This window comes from Antennarius striatus, chromosome 23 (assembly GCF_040054535.1).
Source record: "Antennarius striatus isolate MH-2024 chromosome 23, ASM4005453v1, whole genome shotgun sequence".
Lineage (NCBI taxonomy): Eukaryota > Metazoa > Chordata > Actinopteri > Lophiiformes > Antennariidae > Antennarius > Antennarius striatus.
Window position 1 is genome coordinate 9,555,614 of NC_090798.1, and position 20,966 is coordinate 9,576,579.

At 50.1% G+C, this 20,966-nt stretch overlaps 1 protein-coding gene across 3 annotated transcripts; it reads right to left on the reverse strand.

Annotated features, from left to right (window-relative positions):
* Positions 1 to 103: 103 nt before the first annotated feature.
* Positions 104 to 20,843, reverse strand: camta2 (calmodulin binding transcription activator 2). Of its 3 annotated transcripts, none has more exons than XM_068308874.1 (27): positions 20,741 to 20,843; positions 20,344 to 20,659; positions 19,861 to 19,955; positions 19,503 to 19,606; positions 18,198 to 18,265; positions 17,992 to 18,127; positions 12,352 to 12,423; positions 12,091 to 12,238; positions 11,895 to 12,023; positions 11,622 to 11,814; positions 10,586 to 11,543; positions 9,830 to 10,513; positions 9,623 to 9,749; positions 7,671 to 7,805; positions 5,567 to 5,736; positions 3,510 to 3,697; positions 3,342 to 3,420; positions 3,020 to 3,248; positions 2,731 to 2,931; positions 2,442 to 2,653; positions 2,178 to 2,359; positions 1,888 to 2,092; positions 1,627 to 1,698; positions 1,488 to 1,508; positions 1,126 to 1,298; positions 962 to 1,036; positions 104 to 858 (listed from the first exon to the last, which is right to left on the reverse strand). In XM_068308874.1, the coding sequence occupies exons 3-27, from the start codon at positions 19,892 to 19,894 to the stop codon at positions 804 to 806; spliced, it is 4,650 nt and encodes a 1,549-aa protein (XP_068164975.1). In that variant the 5' UTR covers positions 19,895 to 19,955; positions 20,344 to 20,659; positions 20,741 to 20,843; the 3' UTR covers positions 104 to 803. The 3 variants fall into 3 exon arrangements, with proteins under 3 accessions (XP_068164975.1, XP_068164974.1, XP_068164976.1); XM_068308873.1 differs by having other exon boundaries at positions 19,849 to 19,955; XM_068308875.1 differs by lacking the exon at positions 1,488 to 1,508 and having other exon boundaries at positions 19,849 to 19,955.
* Positions 20,844 to 20,966: the final 123 nt, after the last annotated feature.

Here is a 20,966-nt window from a genome sequence, read left to right on the forward strand (position 1 = left end):
TCATGTGTGAGTGGATACCACACAAAGAACTGCTGAGTCAGCTGAACGCTCCACGTGTGTCTGGACGGCTGTTGTGGTTGAGGATAAATGACGAGTCGAGCCGCAGAGCAAACAGCTGATTTATTCCTTGATGAGGGTCAGGGGTCAAAGGTTCTGAAACAACTCAAGACAAATTCATGCAAAGCTTCAGCAGCTGAGAAGACAACGCTCTGGTTGCCACGGCAACAGCTTCAGTCAGGCTCAGCCTCCGAAGAGCAGAGCAAAAAAAATAGAACACATCTAGCTGCAACAGTCTGATGTCACACGTCCATCCACCTTCAAACCTGTGAAGGTCACAGGGGCAAGACACATCTCATATCACACGTGTCATGTCACATGTCTGATGTCATACACGGCCTGTGAACCAATGAAACGACTGTCTGAAATGTTTAATCAGGATGAATTTTAATGAGTTAAACATCTGAGTCAGAGGTCGGGGGCGGGGCTAAGACTCTGGAAACACACACCGTCTCTCACACTCACACACACACACATACACACACCAGCTGTTGCTATGGTAATAAATAAATCTATTTGTGATTGTAGCTTTGTTCTGTTTGTGTACACAAGCTGTCCTCCATCAACTCCGTTTGCTCCGCCCACCTCTAGCCTGAGCAGTGCATTATGGGAGGAGGGAGGTGTGTGGGTGGAGGAGGAGCCTGAGGCTGAGCCGACAAATCGGTAGGTGGAGCCTGCTGTCAGGTAGGTGGAGCCTGCTGTCACGTAAGGCCTCTCCTCCCAGAGGTGGGCGGGGCTGAAACGCTTCAAGTGGTCAGGCCTCGCCTCTCGAGCTCGCGGGTCTGCTTCAGCTCTTTGATCCTGGAGACAAACGGACGACGGTCACCTGTGTGTGTGTGTGTGTGTGTGTGTGCGTGCGTATGTGTGTGTGTGTGTGTGTGTGTGTGGGTGTGAGTGAGTCTACCTGTGTCTGCAGCGTCTCAGGAACCTCATGATCTTCCTCGCCGCCTGGTCCTGCTTCTTGGTCAGAAAGGAGCCCCTGATTGGACAGAGCAGAACCCAGCTTACCATCAGCCCATCAGAGGCCTCCTCCACCAGGGGGCGCCGTCACATGTCAGATGATCTTACTTGATCTTGGAGGCGTGGCCTGCGGCACGCGGCGCCTGCTTGTAGCTGCGGTAGTACTGCTGGATCAGCACCGCTGCCCGCCGACTTTGCTGGAAACGCTTCTGCTCGTAGTACGAACGGAACTTAGACTGGATTAGGATCGCCGCTTGTGTCATCTTCTGGTACAGTGCGTACTGCGGACAGAGTAGAGGTCAGGGGTCATGGCCTGACATAGGAGGCGGGAGAGAGGGGAGAGGACACAGGATATGGGAAAGAGGACACAGGAGATGGGTAGAGGACACAGGAGACAGGAGAGAGGACACAGGAGACAGGAGAGAGGACACAGGAGGTGGGTGTAGACTAATCTACTGTCCTCTAGTTACCTTCAGAGCTATCCATGTTAGCTGAGAGGGAGAGACACACAGCAGGTTAGTGTGTCTGTGTGTGTGTTAGTGTGTGTTAGCGTGTGTCGTAAGTGTGTGTGTGTGTGTGTTAGTGTTGTCAGTGAAGCTGGACACACACCTGCTTGTACTTCCTGTAGCACCGCTGGATGACGGCGGCCGCCATGTCCTGCTGCTCCTTCAACCTCCGACCCTGTGACCACACACACACACACACACACACACACACACACACACACACAAACACACAAACACCACTGTACAGCTAACATCCAATAAAGCTGTGGGTTCAAATCCCATAACCTGGTCATAAGTGAACTTCCCGAGCCAATCAGGTGGCGGTTTGTATGTGTGTACTGTATGTGTGTGTGTGTGTGTGCACCTTGTATCTCCTGAAGGCGTTCTGAATGATCCTCGCCGCCTCATACAGCTCCCGCTGCTCGCCGTCCGTCAGCGTCAGCAGGGCGAACTCTCGCTCTATCTTGCCATTGGCCGAGGCATTCAGGAACTCCGCCCACGCTGCAGAGGAGGGAGGGCGGAGGCTCTGGAGCGCCAGGGCACTGAGGGGTGAGGGGGGGTAGACACGCCTGTGCGCACACACACACACACACTTGCTTTGTTGCCTCGTGAAGATGTGGTGGCCGGTAGGCTGCACATGTCAGACACTCCTACCTGGGCGGGGACTGTGAGGGTGTGTCCACAGTGTCCAGGTAGGTGGCTAGCCAGGTGTCCTGTATGGCTGGATTGTCCCGCCTCTCTCTGAGTGGTGACTCCGCCCCCGTAGAGAAGTCCTCCTGTTTGATTCGCTCTGGGGTCGCTTCGATTATCTGCTCTGCCAGCGTTGCCATGTCAACCTGCAACGAGGCGGTAGCCACGGGAACAGGACATCAGATCATGAGGACATGGCAACCCTCCCCACCGCCAGCTGACACACACCTGCAGCACCTCTTCCTCCAGGTACGCCACCTCCTCCCCTTCGTTCTCCACGTTCTCGCTGTAGCTCAGCAGCTGCTCCTCCAGCGTCGCCGCAATGTGTGTATGTGCGTGTGTGTGTGTGTAACCATGGGCGTGGCCGGGGGACGGAGGGCTGTCCAGCTCGTAGTCCATGAAGTGGACAGGAGAGTCCCTGGATTGGCTGCGGGTGAAATCTGAACAATGGGTAGCGATTAGCATGATCACAACTCGGCGCAGCGGTGATGTCATCAAACACGGTCACATGACTCACCTGAGCCCAGCCCACTGCTCATAGACACTGGGGGGAGGGAGGAGGAGGAGGGAGAGACTGGGAGGGAAGACGTGGAGGTGGATGGGGACGAGACTGAGGAAGGGGAGGTGTCCATTGGGGTGGGGCCACTAGAGTAAGCAGAGCTTGGAGACGGCGAGGAGGGGTCGCTAGGGGACGGGAGGCTGCTGGAGGAGCTCAGACCTGGAAGCAGAGGAGAACCAATCAGAGCACTGGAACGGTGTCCCATGACCCAAGGCGTCAGCACACACTTCTGTGTCAGTGGGCGCACCTGTGTCTGGGCTGGTGGACAGGGGCGACGGGGGCAGCGGCGTGTCTGCTGGTGGAGTGTGTGTGTGTGTGTGCAGCTCCTCCAGCGCCATGGCGAGGCGGGTGTGTCCCCGAGAGCGAGCCACGGCCAGCGGCAGGCGGCCGAGCGAGTCGGGGATGCCCAGAGCCAAGCGGTTCCAGCCGTACAGCAGCTCTGCAGCTCTCTGGTGGCCAAGGGCACACGCCCACATCTGGAACACAACACGCCTCCGTCAGTCCCACTCTCTGATTGGCTGCAGGGATCAGTCGCTCCTGACCAATCATAGGACAGCTGTGTCGTTTACCAGTGGCGTGCAGGAGAAGTGGTCGATGTTGAGAGGATCCACTTCCTGTTCCAGGTCCAAGCTGTCGCCATGGATACTCCTGCCACAAACAACAACAGTCAGTCACCTTTGTGTGTGTGTGTGTGTGTGTGTGTGTGTGTGTGTGTGTGTGTGTGTGTGTGTGTGTACCTCCAGTGGATCAGAGTGTGAATCAGGTGTGTGTAGCCCTGTGCTGCAGCCAGGTGGAGGAGGGTCATGCCCCGATGACGGACGGAGTGATGAAGCCTCTCAGCTCCTCCTCTTCCTCCTCCCCACCGTCCTCCCTTCATCATCCTCTCACAAACTCCCACAATCCTCCTCTCAAACCACTGAGAACACTGACGAAAGAAGACTGGTTAGCAGAGTTAGCCTAGCTTTATCCTTGGTGACCGGTTAGCGGAGCTAGCCTAACTATCTTTGATCACTGATTAGCGGAGCTAGTTTAGCTCTATCCTTGGTGACTGTTAGCAAAGCTAGCCTAGCTCTATTCTTGGTGACTGTTAGCGGAGCTAGCCTAGCTCTATCCTTGGTGACTGTTAGCGGAGGTAGCCTAGCTCTATCCTTGGTGACTGGTTAGCAGAGCTAACATAGCTCTATCCCTGTTAGCACACGGTCCAAGTGAAGCTGCTCTGCCTCACTACCAGAACCAGTAGCTCTAAAGCAGGGGTATTCAATTAAAAATCACGGAGGTCCAGTTATAAAGATTTCCTCTTAGTAAAAGGTCCGAACCAAAGTCCAGTTTGTGTTTTACAGCCAGTCCCTATGTCCACATTATCATTTATTATCAACTTTCAATGCAGGATATGTTTAAATGAGTGCACAGCTAGCTCTTTTACCTGACCATAAATAAAAGTAGACCCAGGCAAATAAATTTCAAGCCTTTATGTTAGATTGAAGAACACACAAACTTCAGAATTAAAGGTAAAGTGCAAAAAGCTGAATAATCTTTTTTTCTAGTAAATTAAAGACATCCCAACCTAAAGAACTGAAGGCCTACACTTCAAGTAAAAAAACATTAAGATGTTCAGAAAGCATGAATAAAAACTGGCTCTTCCAGGGGAAAAATGTAAACAGAACTTTCTTCATTAGAAAAGGGGGCATGTGGCCTGCCAGTAATTTATTTGTACACATGTAACCTTGTGGTGGTCTCGGTCGTCTGTGGTGAAAGAGACCACTGGACTTTGTCAGCATCTCTTTTATTTCTGCATGTATGTCCTCTCCTCTTGTGTATGTTTCATAGTGGTCTTACACTCAGCAAACAGCTCCTTAACTTTGTGAAGGAACATGACACACGAAAGCTACAACTCATCATGGTCCACAGATATGCATGGTTCTCTCTGAATAGCTGCATCAAGCTGTTAATATTTCTGATTTTCTGGTTGCTGTTGAAGCTGACATTGGGAGTTTTTCCACATACCTCATCTTTCTGGTTTCCCTCAATGTGTCAACAGCAGCTTTTAAGCACTTATTCACAACTATCCCATCACTAAAAGATGTTTTATGTCGCCCCAAAATCCATAATGCCTCTAATGAACATTCGTTTGCATTTTGTTTGATCATTTTGCACTCAGGAGATAATTCTGCGCAAAAGCTCTGTGCTTTGTTTCGTAGCGGCGCTTCACATTATTAATTAATTAATTACTCTTGCGTGTTCAGACTATATGAGGTAAAATGGTTTGGAAGTGCTTGACGGAGGAATAAAGATAATTTCCGTCCACTCATTGTTAACCAGCGGTTTTCCTCATTAACCTCCCTTTGTTTGGAGCTGTTCTGTCCTCACTGTCTCCCTTCCTCTGTGCTCCGCTGAAGCGGTAAACTCACAGCGGTAGCAGCAGCAGGCTGTCTCACTTCCAGGTGCACTGACTGAGCAGGTAAACAAACGATCTGACTGGCTGAACTGAGTCCCGCTACTGCCGTGTTAACTGGAGGAGCAGGGCCCGCTGTCTGTAGCCGCGACTGTCAGAAAAAATGCGCCAAGAAAATCTACTCTCATGAATTTATCATGGAGTGGTCACTGGTCCAAACAGAACCATCACACGGTGCGGATCCAGACCACGGTCCGCCATCTGGTGATCCCTGGTCTAAAGGATCACATGACTGGACATCAGAGACTACAATGCTAATGGTCACACAAACACATGCTTGGCTACTCACATGCTAGACCAGAAAAGGCGATGGTTGTCAAGCCAGTGCTTTTGTTCTCTCACCTGTTCTCCGTGGTCTTGAGGTAGGGGTGGAGGAGGGGGCGTGGCCAGCTGGCTGCCATGTTCCTGTTGCTGCTGCTGCTGCGGGTTGAAGCTACTGCGGGCGGACATCTCCACCATCCGCCGCTCCATCTGCTCCAGGCGCTCCAGGATAGACATCCTGAACTGATTGTCTGTACGCAGAACAGACACAGAGTGACACCTCCTGTCTGTCACCCTGATGTGAACACTGTTAACATACAGCTAAAGGTTGGATCACTAATATGAAGGCAGTCAGTAAATAAATATAACAGACAGCCTGGAACCTGGTTGCTATGGTTATGCTCCTCCACTGAACAGCACTCAGGAAGTTATGACTGCTGCACAGAAAAGTATGTTGACGCGTGTGCTGACAGGCCTAAACAGGGCAAATGGAAAAGTCCTCTGTGAAGCAACCCCCCACATACACACACACACACACACACACACACTAAGACACACACACTCTGTCAAATGGAAACTATCTCGGCTGACTTCAATCGTCTGGCTGCTTGGCAGCGTCTGTGTGGGAAATAAAAGCAGACTTCCTAATATAGCCTGATACACTGAGACATCCCCCAACACTACACCCACATAGACACACACAGACACACACACAGCAATTCTGTTCTAAAAATCAAATCAAAAATGAATGCAACCAAACAGCATCAAACAAACATCACACTCCAAGCACACAGCTAACCACGCTGATTGATAAATGATCAGTGATCAATAAGGATCAATCAGGAGGGATCGATCATAATCGGTTCGTCTTCAGCTGATTTCCTGATATGTTCCAGGTCACCATGTCGGTGTGTCTGTGGTGTCCCTTTGTAAAACTGGCAGCAGCGTTAGCGTGGCCTCTACGTGACTGGCGCTAACGCTGCTGTCGGCTACAGGAAACATTCCTGGAACGTTTCCTGTCGAACAAACCCACAGGAGAAACATCCACTAGAACCACACCTCCCACTCACAAGTCCCACTCGCCTGATTGCTGTCCTAATCAACACCACTGACCAGAGGCTGCTGTGTCTGCGTAACCATGACAACCCCACAGCATCCCTACCTGCTGCTGCACGCTGCCCGTCCTCCGTCAGAGTGTGTGAGAACAGGTGCAAGGCATTCTGGGTATGTGATGATGTCACAGGATGAGTTAACGCTCAAGTCACACAGGGCTGATGACACACACACACACACACACACACACACACACACACACACACACACACACACTCTGAACTAAGTTGCAGTGAGCAAACTGAGCAGTCGAGGATCAACTGCTTTAGAAAAAGAGAGCAAGGCATGTTGGGAAAACCACAGGGAGGGGAGTGGGATGGGAGGCAGTCACACCCGTAAACCCAGAACAGAAGGGGGAGGGAGAGTCCAGTCTCTGATTAATTTGTCGCTGACATTTAATGAGTGACCAGGAAGAGAATCAATCAACAAACAACCAATCAGACCCCATGAGGGAGGAACTAACATAACAAACAGACCCGCCCATGCCCATTTGTGTACTACACAAACTTATTGGTCACTCTCCACCAGCCATGTCACATGACAACAACAACCGTCAACAATCTGCAGGCGTTGTCTTGTGCTGTGAGTGAGCTAGCCGCTGCTAGCCGCAGCTAGCCCCCCCTCCCCCCTTGCTGGGGGGGCCCTCAGGCAGCAGGACCTTAAACCTGAAGCCCCACCCTGGTTCCAGTGGGCGTAAAGAGATGTATGAGATATGCTAGTTTCCAGCACAGGATGACTGAAGCTAATTAGCTTAGCTTCCTGTGAATGTAGCTAACATTAGACACCTTACTGCTAACCTTGCATTCACCGTCACGTCTGCTGCTGGCTTGTTATTAATTTTACTGGACCTTAAAGGAGCTAGGCTAATGCTAACCCGGGTGGGTGTCACCACCACCAGGTGCCTGTTGATGTCACTGCACAGCCTGGGCCACACCCACCCTAGCAAAAACATGATGTGAGTCAATGGCAGCTCTCCAGCTGGCGTGGACCGTTAGCCTGTGACATGCTAGCTGCCTGCTTGCCTGCGATGAAGAATGTGGTGGGGAGGGGCGTGTGCGGCGTCGCGTCTTACCGTCCAATGAGAGCCAGTCGAGCTGAGAGCTGGGCAGGGAACTGGCGTTCCTCGCCCGGTACTCAAACAGAACCGATGACGACACAGAGCCTCCGGACTCCAGAACCTGAAGGCACACCAGACCGGCTTCGTGGGCTGGGATGGAGAAAAGCGAGGGTCAGTTCTGTCTGAGGTCGACCAATGAAAAGACTGAACATAGTCAGGTCACCGCTGAAGGTGGGGCCAAACCATGTACGACTGTGAGTAGGAGTCGGGACCTAAAAACAGCAGCGGTGGAGGGCGAACACGACAAAGACCAGCAGGAGGCATGTAGACGGAGGGGTGGGGTCAGCGGTTAACGCTAGCCACGTGCTAGCACAAAATGACATTGCCGACTCGTTGACAGGACAAACGCCACGTGATGACAGGAGGAAACGTGGTGTTCGTCGAGTCGAATATTATAAATTTCCTGTTTAGAATATTTGGTTGGAATTGGATATTCTGAATAGAATTTGAATTACAGGTAGTCGTCGACTTACGACCGCGATTGGGACCGACAGATCGGTCGTAACTCGACTTGGTCGTAAATCGACTCTTAAGTAAAAATTAAATCCAGCAGCGCTGGTTCTTGGCTGGGGGTCGTCCGGATCGTCAGCTGGGGCAGCGTGTGGGTTGGTGGGAACGGGAGACGATCTTTTCATAATCATTGTGAGCTTTGTCTGAATTGTTCGTTTCTTTTTCTCCTCATAAATTTCACGATATGGACGGAAAGCGTCGTTTGCCATCCGTTCAATCCTTGCAAATGTTTCTATGTTCTATGTCCATTTCTTCAAAGTGTGTACGGAGTTTAACAGGGAAAAGCCTTCGACAAGCCTTTGGTGGTGAACATTTTTTCTGTTTCCTCCTCTTCTTTCTCTGCTTCTCTTCTCCCTTCTTCTTCCACTCTTTCTTCTTCCAGCGCGATCAGTTCTTCTTACAGCGCGATCATTCGTAAGTTCTCCAAGGAGAGGTTTTTTGCCAGTTTCACTATTTTCTCCCGAATCTGATCAAGTTCTTCGTCACTTTCAAATCCAGCAGAAGAGTTCACGTAACGCTTGACAGTTTTTCCATACGCCATTCATACATTTCTCCGTCACAGCCTCCTAAGCAGCCCAGCCCATCAGTAGTGGGCTGGGCTATTGATCTCACAGTGTGACTGAACAGCGTGTGTGCGCCGTGGGGACTGAAGAGAGCGCGGGAGTCTCAGAGCGTGAGTACTGTGGCTGGAGGGAATGCCCGCGTTACCCGGACATTGTGGTCGTAAAGTCGATCGGTCGTAAGTTGCATAGGTCGTAAGTCGACGACTACCTGTATTTGGTTTAGTTTTATTCTGAATATCTAAAGACAAACGTTTGTTTTTTACAGCAGTGAGCAATACCTGACGTGTGTGTGTGGGTTTTATGCTGACAAATAAGTTTTAACAATGTGTTCAATTCTAAATTGAAAAATTTGTTATTTCAAGAATATAGCTTTCACCAAAACATGAAATATCTTGCTATTACTTTAGGACCATATCGCCCACCTGACTGCTACGTTCTGCCTCCTGCAAATCAAAAGTATTAAGTAGAGTAACATCATCATTGTCTCCTGGCCAATCATATGATCAGTCCTACATCTGTTCGAGCAGGATTAGCCAAGCATCAGAATGATGCATTGAAAGCTAACACATTAGCATCAGACAGGAGGGAGACATGCCCCCTGGGTGGGAGGAGCGCCAACACTTAGCAAAATGCTAATCTCAACAAAAAGACCAGCTGGGGAAGGTGTGGCTGCTAATGTTAGCGTGCTAGCATGTAACTGTGTTACATGCTAGCACAGCGCTGTTATAACACATGTTGTGTTACAACAGCGGGAGACCATCACCATCATCATCATCATCACTGACCCTACAGAGCCTTAGAGGCTACACAGCCTACTAAACCTGAGGAGCCTACCGGGACAGTAGCAGCGCAGGACGCCGGGCTGGATGAGCGTCGCCGGGACAACGCTCTGATCGAACACACAGGAGTAACGCCCCGACAGCTCACTCCAGGAGCCGGTGATCAGCACCTTCACCCCTCCCTAGACAGGAAGACAGGGGTCAGGAAGATGCCACAACACCCGCAGAAAGTGGATGAGCAGTGCTTGACATGACTGGTTACCTCTGGGTAGGACCACTCGGGGGAGAAGTCGGTGATGGAGGTGAGGCGGCTGGAGGACAACGGGTGAGGAAATGGGAGGAAGGAGGAGGAGGGGGAGGGCTGGGGTGGGACCACGTAGCGGATGCCAGCTGGGAACACTGGGGGGTTGGGTGCCGCCGCGGGGGTGGGGTGAGTCGCGGTAGGTGGGGCATCCTCTCCGATGAGGTCTGACATCAGGTCGGGAAACTGACTGTCGAAGGAGATGTCCAGGTCATCCACGACCCGCCCACAAGGCTCCGCCTCCTCTTCCAGGTGAGTGTCCATGCTGGTGTCCTCCGAGCTGTAGCCCCGCCTCCGCTCCGCCTTTACCTGGATCAGGGGCTTGGCCAGGTGACTGGTATCCATGGAGATAGTGGTAAGAACCGAGTCACTGTCAGACACCGTGTCAGATTTAGCGCTGGCATCAGGCGTCTGCTGCAGCCCCAGGGCATGTTGGGAAAGCTGCACCAACGGCTGGACTTCAGGTGGACACAGCTGATTAAGGGGCAGCCCCAGGACCAAAGGCTGCCGCCCATCACTCTGGCATGACGTCTGAATGGCGGGGTGGCCGAGTCGGCGTGTCGCTTTCTGGCAAACCAGGAGCAGCGACGCGACACTACTTCCTGTCTGTCGCTGTGGAGACGACCTGGAGGGCTTGGGGCTTGTCTGCCAGGACAACAGACACAGTTCACGTTACAGACAGACGCACCAGACAGTGCCTGTCTCTTTAAGACTCACGTGCAGGGCGGCCATCTTGGTTGGGGGGGCGCTGCCTTCATCATCGTCTCCTTTGTCTCTCACCTCCTCTTCATCGCACACCACCTCCTGCTCCCCCTGGCCTCCCCCCGACTCCACCAGAGCACCCAGCTCCACACAGAGGGGTAAGAGGGGGGCAGCGGAGGAGGAGGAGGGGGACAAGGGGAGGCAAGAGGGAGGAAGGGGGGAGGAGGAAGGAAAGGGAGGGGCTGAGTCCCTCCGGTCTGCGTCAGACGACAGGGAGGAGGAGGGGGAGACGGAGGAGGACGGGGTGGATGTGGGAGAGAGGGACAGGGCAAAGGAGGGGGGAGACACGGGGGAGGAAGAGCACAGAATGGGGGAGGGGTTTGTGGCAGGAGGAGGAGCAGGGCCCCCGTACGTCTGCCCCTGTTTGGGGGAGTTGAGGAAGGAGTCGGGGTCAAAAGCTGGGGGGGCAGACGAGGAAGGCTGGGGTGACGAAGGGGAGGATGGGGAAGAGGGAGGGCTGTTAGCAGCGGCAGGAGGAGAACAGATAGAGGAGGAGGTGTTGGAGGAGGAGGGGGTGAGGAGGAGGCTGCTGATGACTGGGGAGGGGAGGAGGGTGAGTGCGAGTGTGGCCTGGACAGGGGGGGGAGGGGGAGGCAGGGAAGGGGGAGTAGGTGAGGAGGAGGGGGGTGACGGGGACGAGGACGAGGATGTGCCAGCAGGTAGAGGGAGGGCGGGTGAGAGCAGCAGCTGCCCGGCGTGGGTGAGAGAGAGGCTCCGCCCCTGCCCCGCCTCCTCCACTCTGGCCCCGTCCCCCTCCCCTCCCCCTGCGATGGCCGTCGCCATCACAAGAACTGCATTCTGGGGCAGCGCTACCGTCGTCAAGTTGGCACCACGCTCGTAGAAGCCGTTGCCATGGTTGCCCACGGCGATGGTCTGTGATGCCCTGTGGGTGGGGGGGGAGGAGGAGGCGGGACTGCAAAATAGGAAGAGAGAGTCGGCGATATGACGCTCTCTGCAGGCTCCCGTTATCGTGACCAACACACACACTTACACAGGGCAGGGCGAGGGGGCAGGGCTGCTCTGAGCATGAAGGAGGGGTATCTTGGTGTCTCCGCCCACTCCCCTCCCAGTCTCCCCTGCGTCTGTGGCGAGTGAGGAAGAGGAGACGACGGGCAGCTTGGGGGAGATGATGCGGTGCTTAGTGCTGTTGCAGCGGTGGGGAATGTTCACCCCTGAAGAAACTACTACACACACACACACAAACCCACACAGCTGTAAAAGTCATGTCACATGATGTTGCAGTGATGTCACAGGGAGGCCTTACCCTGGGCGGGGCTACAGAGGCAGGTGTGTGTGCGCGGCTGTGGTTTGGTTCTCTGTTGGTCCAGAATGTGTTGAACCAACTCCTCGATGCTGAAATCTCCCGATGCCAGCGAACATTTCATGCTGTGGACTGAGCAGAACCCATTAGAACCCCATGTCAGTATACAGGTTCTGGTACTGGTACCACGTCATCTTACACATGGGCCTCAGCTGGTTCAGCAGGTCTTCACGGCTCCACCTGACACCATCATGGCGGTCAGTCACAGCACACAACAGAGGACTACACTTCCCAGAATCCTCCAGGGATGGCACATTCAGGTAGTGGAGCATCACAATGTCAGGGTTCTGTCACACACATGCAGGTATTGATCAACCAATGGAAAGCTTGATTCTATCACTGTCAGACTGACTGTTAGACTGACAGTCTGACTCATTGATTGATTGATTGTGTGAGGAACCTGCAGCAGCCAGTAGCATCGTCTGTGGAATGTCGGCACAATGGAGGAATGGACGTAGCAACCATAGAGGCACTGGAACAGAGAGTCAGTGGTTACTGGTTCACACCCAGTCAGGGTTCAGTCACTATCACTAATGATCATAATGATGACATTGATAATAAAAAATAATGATAATACAGTAATCCCTTTATTTTCGCGGGGGTTATGTTCCAAAAAGAACCCGTGATAGGCAAAATCAGTGAAGTAGAAAACTTTAATTTTTTTACAATTATTATACAATTACTCTATGTACATTGAAAAGAAAGAACAAACCATTTTAAAGGCTCATACATTTGTTTCACAAATAAAAGTACTTTAGAAATTTTTTTTCAACAAATAACTTCTGTACTGTACTGTCAAATAATAATTTTAATCATCAATGTGAACAGAAGGCTTCAAATTGCGGAGATTTGCACCGCCCACCGCGACCTGAGTAATTGGATTAAATGGGAGAAAATTTAAATGATTATGAAAAAAATACAAAGCACTGTCGGACAAATAGTGACTCAGGTGTATTTCACTGCACTTCAGAATGAGTCGCTGCATCGTGACTCCGCTCTGCAGTGTTTTCTTCTTTTGAAGCCCGTGGTGCAGATGTGTTTGTTCAGGAGAAGAACATGGTGATAGGCAGTTGTTGTCGCTCTTTTTTCTTCTTTGCAAAAAGATCCTTATACACCGAAATGCCACCATCGATTATGTTGGAGAACTGTAATGAACGGCTCATCAAAGTGTCCCATTCTTGAGCTACTCGCTGAAGTTCAGTGGCCATTCTCACCATGGTTGCTAAGCAACCAAAAGTCCTTCCTCCTCATCTTTAGCCACACTTATGTCCTTTTCTTCCTCTTCTCTTTCATCGTCTCTTTGTGGCTTTGTCATTTCTGCCAAGTCTGCATCAATCAGGGCATTTATGTCATCCGGACTCATGTCATTAAAGCCGTCTTCTCCAAGCTGTTTAGCAGATTCACAGCTGTATCTGCGGCAGAGTGATGGACCTCATCAAGCGAGCCCCCAGCTGGGTTTTGCACTGCCTCTGGCCACAGTTTTTTCCAGCAGGCATTCAAAGTTTCAGTTTTCATCTCCTGAATGGCCCTCTGAATGTTTTGGAGACATGATGCGATGGTGTATCCATGCCAGTAGACCTTTAGTGAGAAATCTTGATCCGAGTCCATAGCGTCAACAAGATGTTGCAGGGTGTTGCGCGTATAGAGAGCCTTGAAAGCACGGATGATGCCTTGGTCCATGGGCTGAATCAGGGATGTAGTGTTTGGCGGCAGAAATTTGATTTGCACACAATCATATGCCAAATCATCAGCATGACCTCCGGCGTTGTCAACGAGCAGAAGCACTTTAAAGTCTAGTCCCTTTCCTCTCAAATAACACTTGACCTCCGGGATGAAACAGTTTTTGAACCAATCCAGATTGAGCGCTTTTGTCATCCAAGCCTTTGAATTGTACATCCAGTAAACGGGCAAATCATACTTGTTTTTGTATTTCAGTGCTCTGGGATTTTCAGACCTATAAATAAGCCCTGGTTTAATCATGAAACCTGCAGCATTTCCGCACATAACCAGAGTCAAACGATCTTTTTGAGCTTTAAATCCTTGGGCTTTGGCTTCTGTCCTGCACGATGAAGGTGTAGGAGGGCATTCGTTTCCAAAATAAGCCAGTCTCATCCATGTTAAAAACTTGTTCAGGCTTATATCCCCCTCAATGATCGCTTTGAATTTATTGTTCACGAACGCTTCTACTTCAGTGGTATTCGCAGAGGCCATCTCTCTGTGCAGAGAAACATTTTGAAGTCCAAAGCGTTCCTTAAAGTTTTCAAACCAGCCCTTGCTGGCATTAAATGCGCTTGGGACTACGTGAACAGCACTTGTTGATGGCCTGGCATCCTCCTCTTCCCTGTCAGCAAAGTTTTGATACAGTATTCTCACTTTTGTGCAGATAACGTTTATATCCAACGTTATGTTTTTTTTCCTGCAGTCATTAATCCACAGAGCTAATGCAGACTCCATCCTTACCATGGTCTTGTTGCGGACAGTTGCAACCCTTCTTGCATCCTTATTAAAACTTATTGCTGCTGTCGTCCTTATGTTTTTTTCTTCCTTCTTTATGGAATGAACGGAAGTTCATTAATTCCATAATGCCGACCTACAGCCGCATAGCTTTTACCTTCCCTTGGCATGTCCAGAAGTTTAACTTTATCTGCGATAGATAGAATCTTCTGCTGCCTTTTGGGTCCTGCCGCAGGTGCTTTTGTCGGTCCAGAGCGTTTTGTCGACATTATGGGTTTTAGAGAAACTCGAAATTGCAAGAGAATTTGCACATACGTAATGTAAATTTGGCAAGCTGTTTTACGTACGTGTACATATTAAACGGCAATGTTATTGACGCACAGGTAGAGAAGAAGCGGAGTGACTTTTTAGCCAATCAGAATGCAGAACACAATGCACGATGCAAATCCGTGAAGTAGCGAAACTGAAAAGTAAACCGCGTTATAGCGAAGGATCACTGTATAATAATGATGGTAATAATTATAATACAAGAACCGAGGATGTCACAGTCAGCAACATCCCGTGACACCCCTGAATTCAAAATTTTACTCTGACCTACTTGCATAGGTCAAAGATCAAAGCTAGCACTGACCTTCTCCCACATCTATCTCATCCGGTTCCTGAGTGTACAAAAGTTGAAATTTGACCTTGACCAACTTTTCTAAAGGTCATCATCTCATTTTCATCCCTTCTGCCGCCCAAGTAATGTGCTTTTTGTTTCATCTTTCTATCTGCAACGGTTGCGAAGATATTTGGTGGACATACAAATGGACGGATGTACGAACGAATGTACACACGAACACTGACAATTACATCACCGCTTTGAAGCAGGATGTAATAATTATAATGATGATAATAATAATGAAGATCATGATAATGATAATTAATAATAACAATGATAATATTGTGATCATGGAGACAGGTAGGAGAGTACGTGGTGTGTCATCTGGAAGGAAAGTAGATAAGGATACTAGGTGGTGGAATGAGGAGGTACAGGGGGGTATACAGAAAAAGAGGATACTAAAAAGAAGTGAGATAGAGGACTGAGGACAGTAGACAGGAGTACAGGGAGATGCAGCATAACGTGAAGGTAGAGGTAGCAAAGGCCAAACAAGGGGCTTATGATGACTTGTATACTAGGTTGGACAGTAAGGAGGGAGAGACTGATCTATACCGATTGGCAAAACAGAGAGACAGAGATGGGAAGGATGTGCAGCAGGTTAGGGTGATTAAGGATAGGGATGGAAGTGTATTGATAGGTGCCAGTAGTGTGATGGGCAGATGGAAAGAGTATTTTAAAGAGTTGATGAATGAGGAAAATGAGAGAGAACAAAGACTAGAATAGGTGGCTGTTGTGGACCAGGAAGTAGCAAAGATTTGTCAGGATGAAGTGAAGAGGGCATTGAAAAGGATGAAGAGTGGAAAGACACTCGGTCCTGATGATATACGTGTGGAAGTATGGAAATGTCTAGGAGAGGTGGCAGTAGAGTTTCTGACTGGGTTGTTCAACAGGATCTTAGAAGATGCCTGAGAAATGGAGGAGAAGTGTGCTGGTGCCCATTTTTAAGAACAAGGGAGACGTGCAGTGTTGTGGCAACTACAGAGGAGTAAAGCTGATGAGCCATACAATGAAGTCATGGGAAAGAGTAGTGGAATCTAGACTAAGGGCAGAAGTGAGCATTTGTGAGCAGCAGTATGGTTTCATGCCAAAAAAAAAAAGAGTACTACAGATGCAGTATTTGCTTTGAGGATGTTGATAGAGAAGGCCAGAGGCAGCTGCATCGTGTTTTTGTAGATCTGGAGAAAGCATACGACAGGGTGCCCAGAAAGGAACTGTGGTATTGTATGAGGAAGTCTGGAGTGATAGAGAAGTATGTTAGAGCAGTGCAGGACATGTATGAGGACTGTAAGACAGTGGTGAGGTGTGCTTCAGGTGTGACAGAGGAGTTCAAGGTGGAGGTGGGACTGCGTTGGGGATCAGCTTTGAGCCCCTTCTTGTTCGCTATGGTGATGGACAGGCTGACAGACGAGGTTAGACAGGAATCTCCATGGACTATGATGTTTGCAGATGACATTGTGATTTGTAGTGAGAGCAGGGAACAGGTGGAGGAGAAGCTAGAGAGGTGGAGGTTTGTCCTAGTAAGGACAAGCCACAGAAAGACAGAGTACATGTGTGTGAATGAGAGGGACCCAAGTGGAAGAGTGAGGTTACAGGGAGAAGAGATCAAGAAGGTGGAGGATTTTAAGTACTTAGGCTCAACAGTCCAGAGCAATGGAGAGTGTGGAAAAGAGGTGAAGAAGCGTGTCCAGGCAGGATGGAACGGGTGGAGGAAAGTGTCAGGTGTGATGTGTGATAGAAGAGTTTCAGCTAAAATGAAGGGAAAGGTGTACAAAACTGTGGTGAGACCAGCGATGTTGTTTGGTCTAGAGACAGTGCCACTGAGGAAAAGACATGAGACAGAGCTGGAGGTAGCAGAGATGAAAATGCTGAGGTTCTCTCTGGGAGTGACCAGGATAGATAGGATCAGGAATGAGTACATCAGAGGGACAGCACATGTTAGAGGTTTCGGAGATAAAGTCAGAGGCCAGACTGAGATGGTTTGGACATGTCCAAAAGATAGTGAATATTTTGGTAGAAGGATGTTAAGTTTTGAACTGCCAGGCAGGAGTCCTAGTGGAAGACCAAAGAGGAGGTTCATGGATGTAGTTAAAGAGGACCTGAAGGTAGTTGGTGTGAGAGGATGCAGAAGACAGGGTTAGATGGAGGCAACTGATTAGCTGTGGCTACACCTAAAAGGAAAAGCCGAAAAGAGAAGAAGAACAACAGCAACGATATTGTGATAATGATAATTATAAAAAGGATAATAATGATAATAATGCTTACTAGAAGTAATGCAGTCACAGACTGCAACATCCCGCAACACCCAAGTTCAAAATTTTACCATGACCTACTTGCATAGGTCAAAGATCAAAGGTAGTGCTCTGATCAACTCTATAGTCTTACTCAGGCCTTCTCCCTCGTCTTTCTCATCTTATCCGGTTCCTGAGTGTTCAAAACTTTAAATTTGACCTTGACCTAGTTTTCTCAAGGTCATTGTCAGCATCTCATTTTGATCTCCTTTGCTGCCCGAGTAATGTGCTGTTTGTTTAATCTTTCTATCTGCAACGATTGCTAAGATATTTGGTGGACAAACTAAAGAAAGAACGAACACACGAACACTGACAATTACAATACATCACGACTTTGAAGCGGGATGTAATAATGATAATAATGATGATAATGATAGTAATAATGATAACAACTATGATGATGATAATAATAATAATTCTAAAAACAACTAGTCAATGACATTGATCCTCTATGAGGAAAATGAAAATAAAATGCCTGGAATTGACCAAAACGTCTGCCACATAAAAATGGCCAACTTCCTGTTGGCTCCCAGAGGCTACTCCGCAGCTGGATGTGTTCAACAAGTAAAACCAGCCCTGATTGGCTGCTGGACAGCCCTCTGGCCCAGCAGGGGGAGCTGTGTGGAGGATGTCTCACCTTAATGCCCTGGACCTTGAGCTTCATGTGGTCCTCCCTCGTGGTCTTTCCATCCTTCCTTTTCTTCCAGCAGTATCCATCCTTCCTGTACTTCACCTTCTTCCTGTTGTACAGGATGATGCTGCCGTTCTTTGGCCTGAAACACCAGAACAGTCATCATTCTGTATTCCCTCAGCTGTGACTGGCAGGCGCCGGCAAGTCCATACCTGGTCTTCAAGGTGCAGGACAGCCACTCGTCATGTCTGTCAAATGAAATTAGGTAGGACACGATCTCCTGCAGAGACACAGAACCATGAACAGCGCCCCCAGAGGATGGGAGGAGAACTGTTGCAAAAGGAGACCCCGACGGGGGCAGCATTCCTTGGGAGCGGCAGTGGCTCAGGGGTAGAGCCCGCGGTAGAGCGGGTCGTCCAATGATCGGAGATCGGCGGTTCAATTCCCGCTCCCGCCCAAAACACCCGGAGGTGAGCCGACAGTGGGAGGTGTCAGCTCACCTCTAGAGCACTGCCGAGGCACCCTTGAGCAAGGCGCCGTCCCCCTTACAAGTTGCTCATTTGGGGCGCACCAAGCAGGAGCTGCCTGCCACTCTACAATACAGTAAGTGTGTACAGGCCCCCTGTGTGTGTGTGTTCAGGGCCTGTACACACTAACTAACATGCATGTGATTAACTAGATTAATTTTCCTTCAGGGATTACTCAAGTATATAATTTTTTTTTAAAAACAAAACAAAAACAAAACAAAACAAACATACACGGAGCAGCAAAGGAACAACGAGGAGAACAGAGCAGGAAGTGAAAACAACCAGTAGCGTTCCTGCTGAAAGGCGGATCTGGACCAGCAGGCTTCAAATACACCAGGACACTCCCTGACAGCACTCTACACAGTCAGTGGAGGCTAATGCTAGCTAGAGGAGCGGCAGTGGCTCAGCGGTAAAGCAGAAGTCTTGAGGCATATTGCCCAGCCATTGGTGGTTCGAGTCCCACTCCCTCCAGGACATCCATCGAAGTGTGATCTGACGGTGGGAGGTGTATGCTCACCTCCCATACAGTTTGCTGTGTTTGCATGCCTAGAGGCCCTGAGTGTGTTGTTTTCAGGGACCTGTACATAAAAAAAAAATGTCTGTCTATGCATGTTACTGTAAAAGTATGTAATGTGAGAGTGAAAAAGATAATTTCCCCATTGGGGATTATTAAAGTTGACTTTCTTTCTTCTTCTTAGAGAGCTCAGTGATCAACAACTCAATCACCTGGTTAATGACGGAATGACAACAACTCGGTAACAAGAACCCAACCTTTCATGTAGGAGTCAATCCTTCATGAACAATCGCAATGTGGGCTGTAGATGAGCTAATTTTAGCTACTGCTACTGAGGGAATTAGCTTGGAAAAACATAATATGTGACAACTGTGGTAGGACATTAGTTAACCCTGTAAGTTAGATGTAAACACATCACGTTAGGGCGCCTGTCCATATGAGGCCAATTGGCGTCCGTCAGAGGGTGCAGCCCTCACCTCGTTGGTGTTCCAGCGGAGCCTCTCGCTGGGCAGAGCAGACAGACGGGGGAGACACTCCAGCAGCTTGTTGGGTAGGAACACCTTCCTCTGTGCTTTGTCCTCTGTACAGAAGGAAAGGAGAGGATCACACCTGTCCTCTGTAGAACCGCAGCCTCACACGGCTGCACGGTGTCCCTCACGTCCTCCTTGACACGAGGGATTCAGCCGGGTCAGAACCAACCCGCCATTGTTAGCCACACAGGATAACCAGCAGACAGCAGGTGTCAGGAGGAGGAGGACAAAGGACCAGAGCCCCACCCAGCACCCATCTGCCATATAAACACCACCTGTGTGATGTCATTACCTTCACACTGACCTGTCTCCGTGGAAACCATCTCCCTGGTGCTCATGGCGGAGTCCAGTCCATGCAGGATGAGTCTCCCAGAAGCCTTGACGGCCAATGCTGCCCCACTGCACACACAGACGATGCCGACATTCACTCCAGCTCCGCACCCACCAAAACCAGTCGTCCCTGAATACACTGCGACAGCTACCATCTGACCAATAGGTCGTTTGATCTGCGTTTACTTCAGTATCTGTTGGCAACGGGTATTTAATACTGACGAACGGATTCAGGCTGCTCTGCTTCAGCAGCTCCCTGTTGCTTAGCAACAGCTGAATCTACTAAAGTGTGAACGGGGTGTGTTCGACAAGTGTGTTTCTGCGTGGGTGGATTGACACGTCGCGTGTGGACCATGACACAGATCGGGGTGGGTAGCGGTGATGAATGAGTCCATCCCACGCAGACACCCACATGCATGCTCTGTCCTCGGAGGCCGGGATCAGACCGCGGACTCACCTGGCTGCTGCGGCCGGATCACGGAGCGCCTGTCACGGCCTTCTCAGGTCAGCGAGCTGTCTTTAAATCTACCGGGGAAGTACTCTCAGCTCCGCGCAGCTTCACGGTTCGACTTGGAATCTGCTGGTTTGAGTTGACAGATGTTTCTCATCCCACCCGAACCAACAAAGTTCATAAACCAACCAGCGGCTATGCTGGCTGCGCGACTAGCAGGCTAAGCTAAATCCTCAGCAGTCACCAAGCAGCTCAGGAAGCCGAAGAGCAAGGCTTCGGGACCGGAAGGAGGTCCGCTAATCCCGGCCGTTCCTTCACGAACCTGCGGACATGGAGAATCATTATCAAGCAATATCAGGAGCACCGGGAGCCGCGGTGAACCGAACCGTCTAAGCTCCTTTACCTTCCGCCTTATGCGCTCCTGCCATCTTCTAGAGATCTGACGTCACCGCGTAGCTACGTAGGGGTTGGTGGAGCGAGCGGGGCCCCGTAAGGGCTACGCCCCCTTCTTCTCCTATGTTTCTTGAGACCCGGCTAACCGCTGGATTCTCAACTCATCTGTTCCGACGGGTCAGATGTACGTGACGTCATTACAACGATTGTCTCGTGCTTCACATGTGAAAATGTTT

Coding starts and splice junctions, on each gene's coding strand:
- camta2 (XM_068308873.1), bottom strand. CDS start 19,894: ATGAGCACCAGGGAGATGGTTTCCACGGAGACAGGTCAGTGTGAAG. Junction 7,806..9,622: donor CCTGCGCTGCTACTGTCCCG/GTAGGCTCCTCA, acceptor TCTCCATCCCAG/CCCACGAAGCCGGTCTGGTG. Junction 1,037..1,125: donor GGCCACGCCTCCAAGATCAA/GTAAGATCATCT, acceptor CTGTCCAATCAG/GGGCTCCTTTCTGACCAAGA.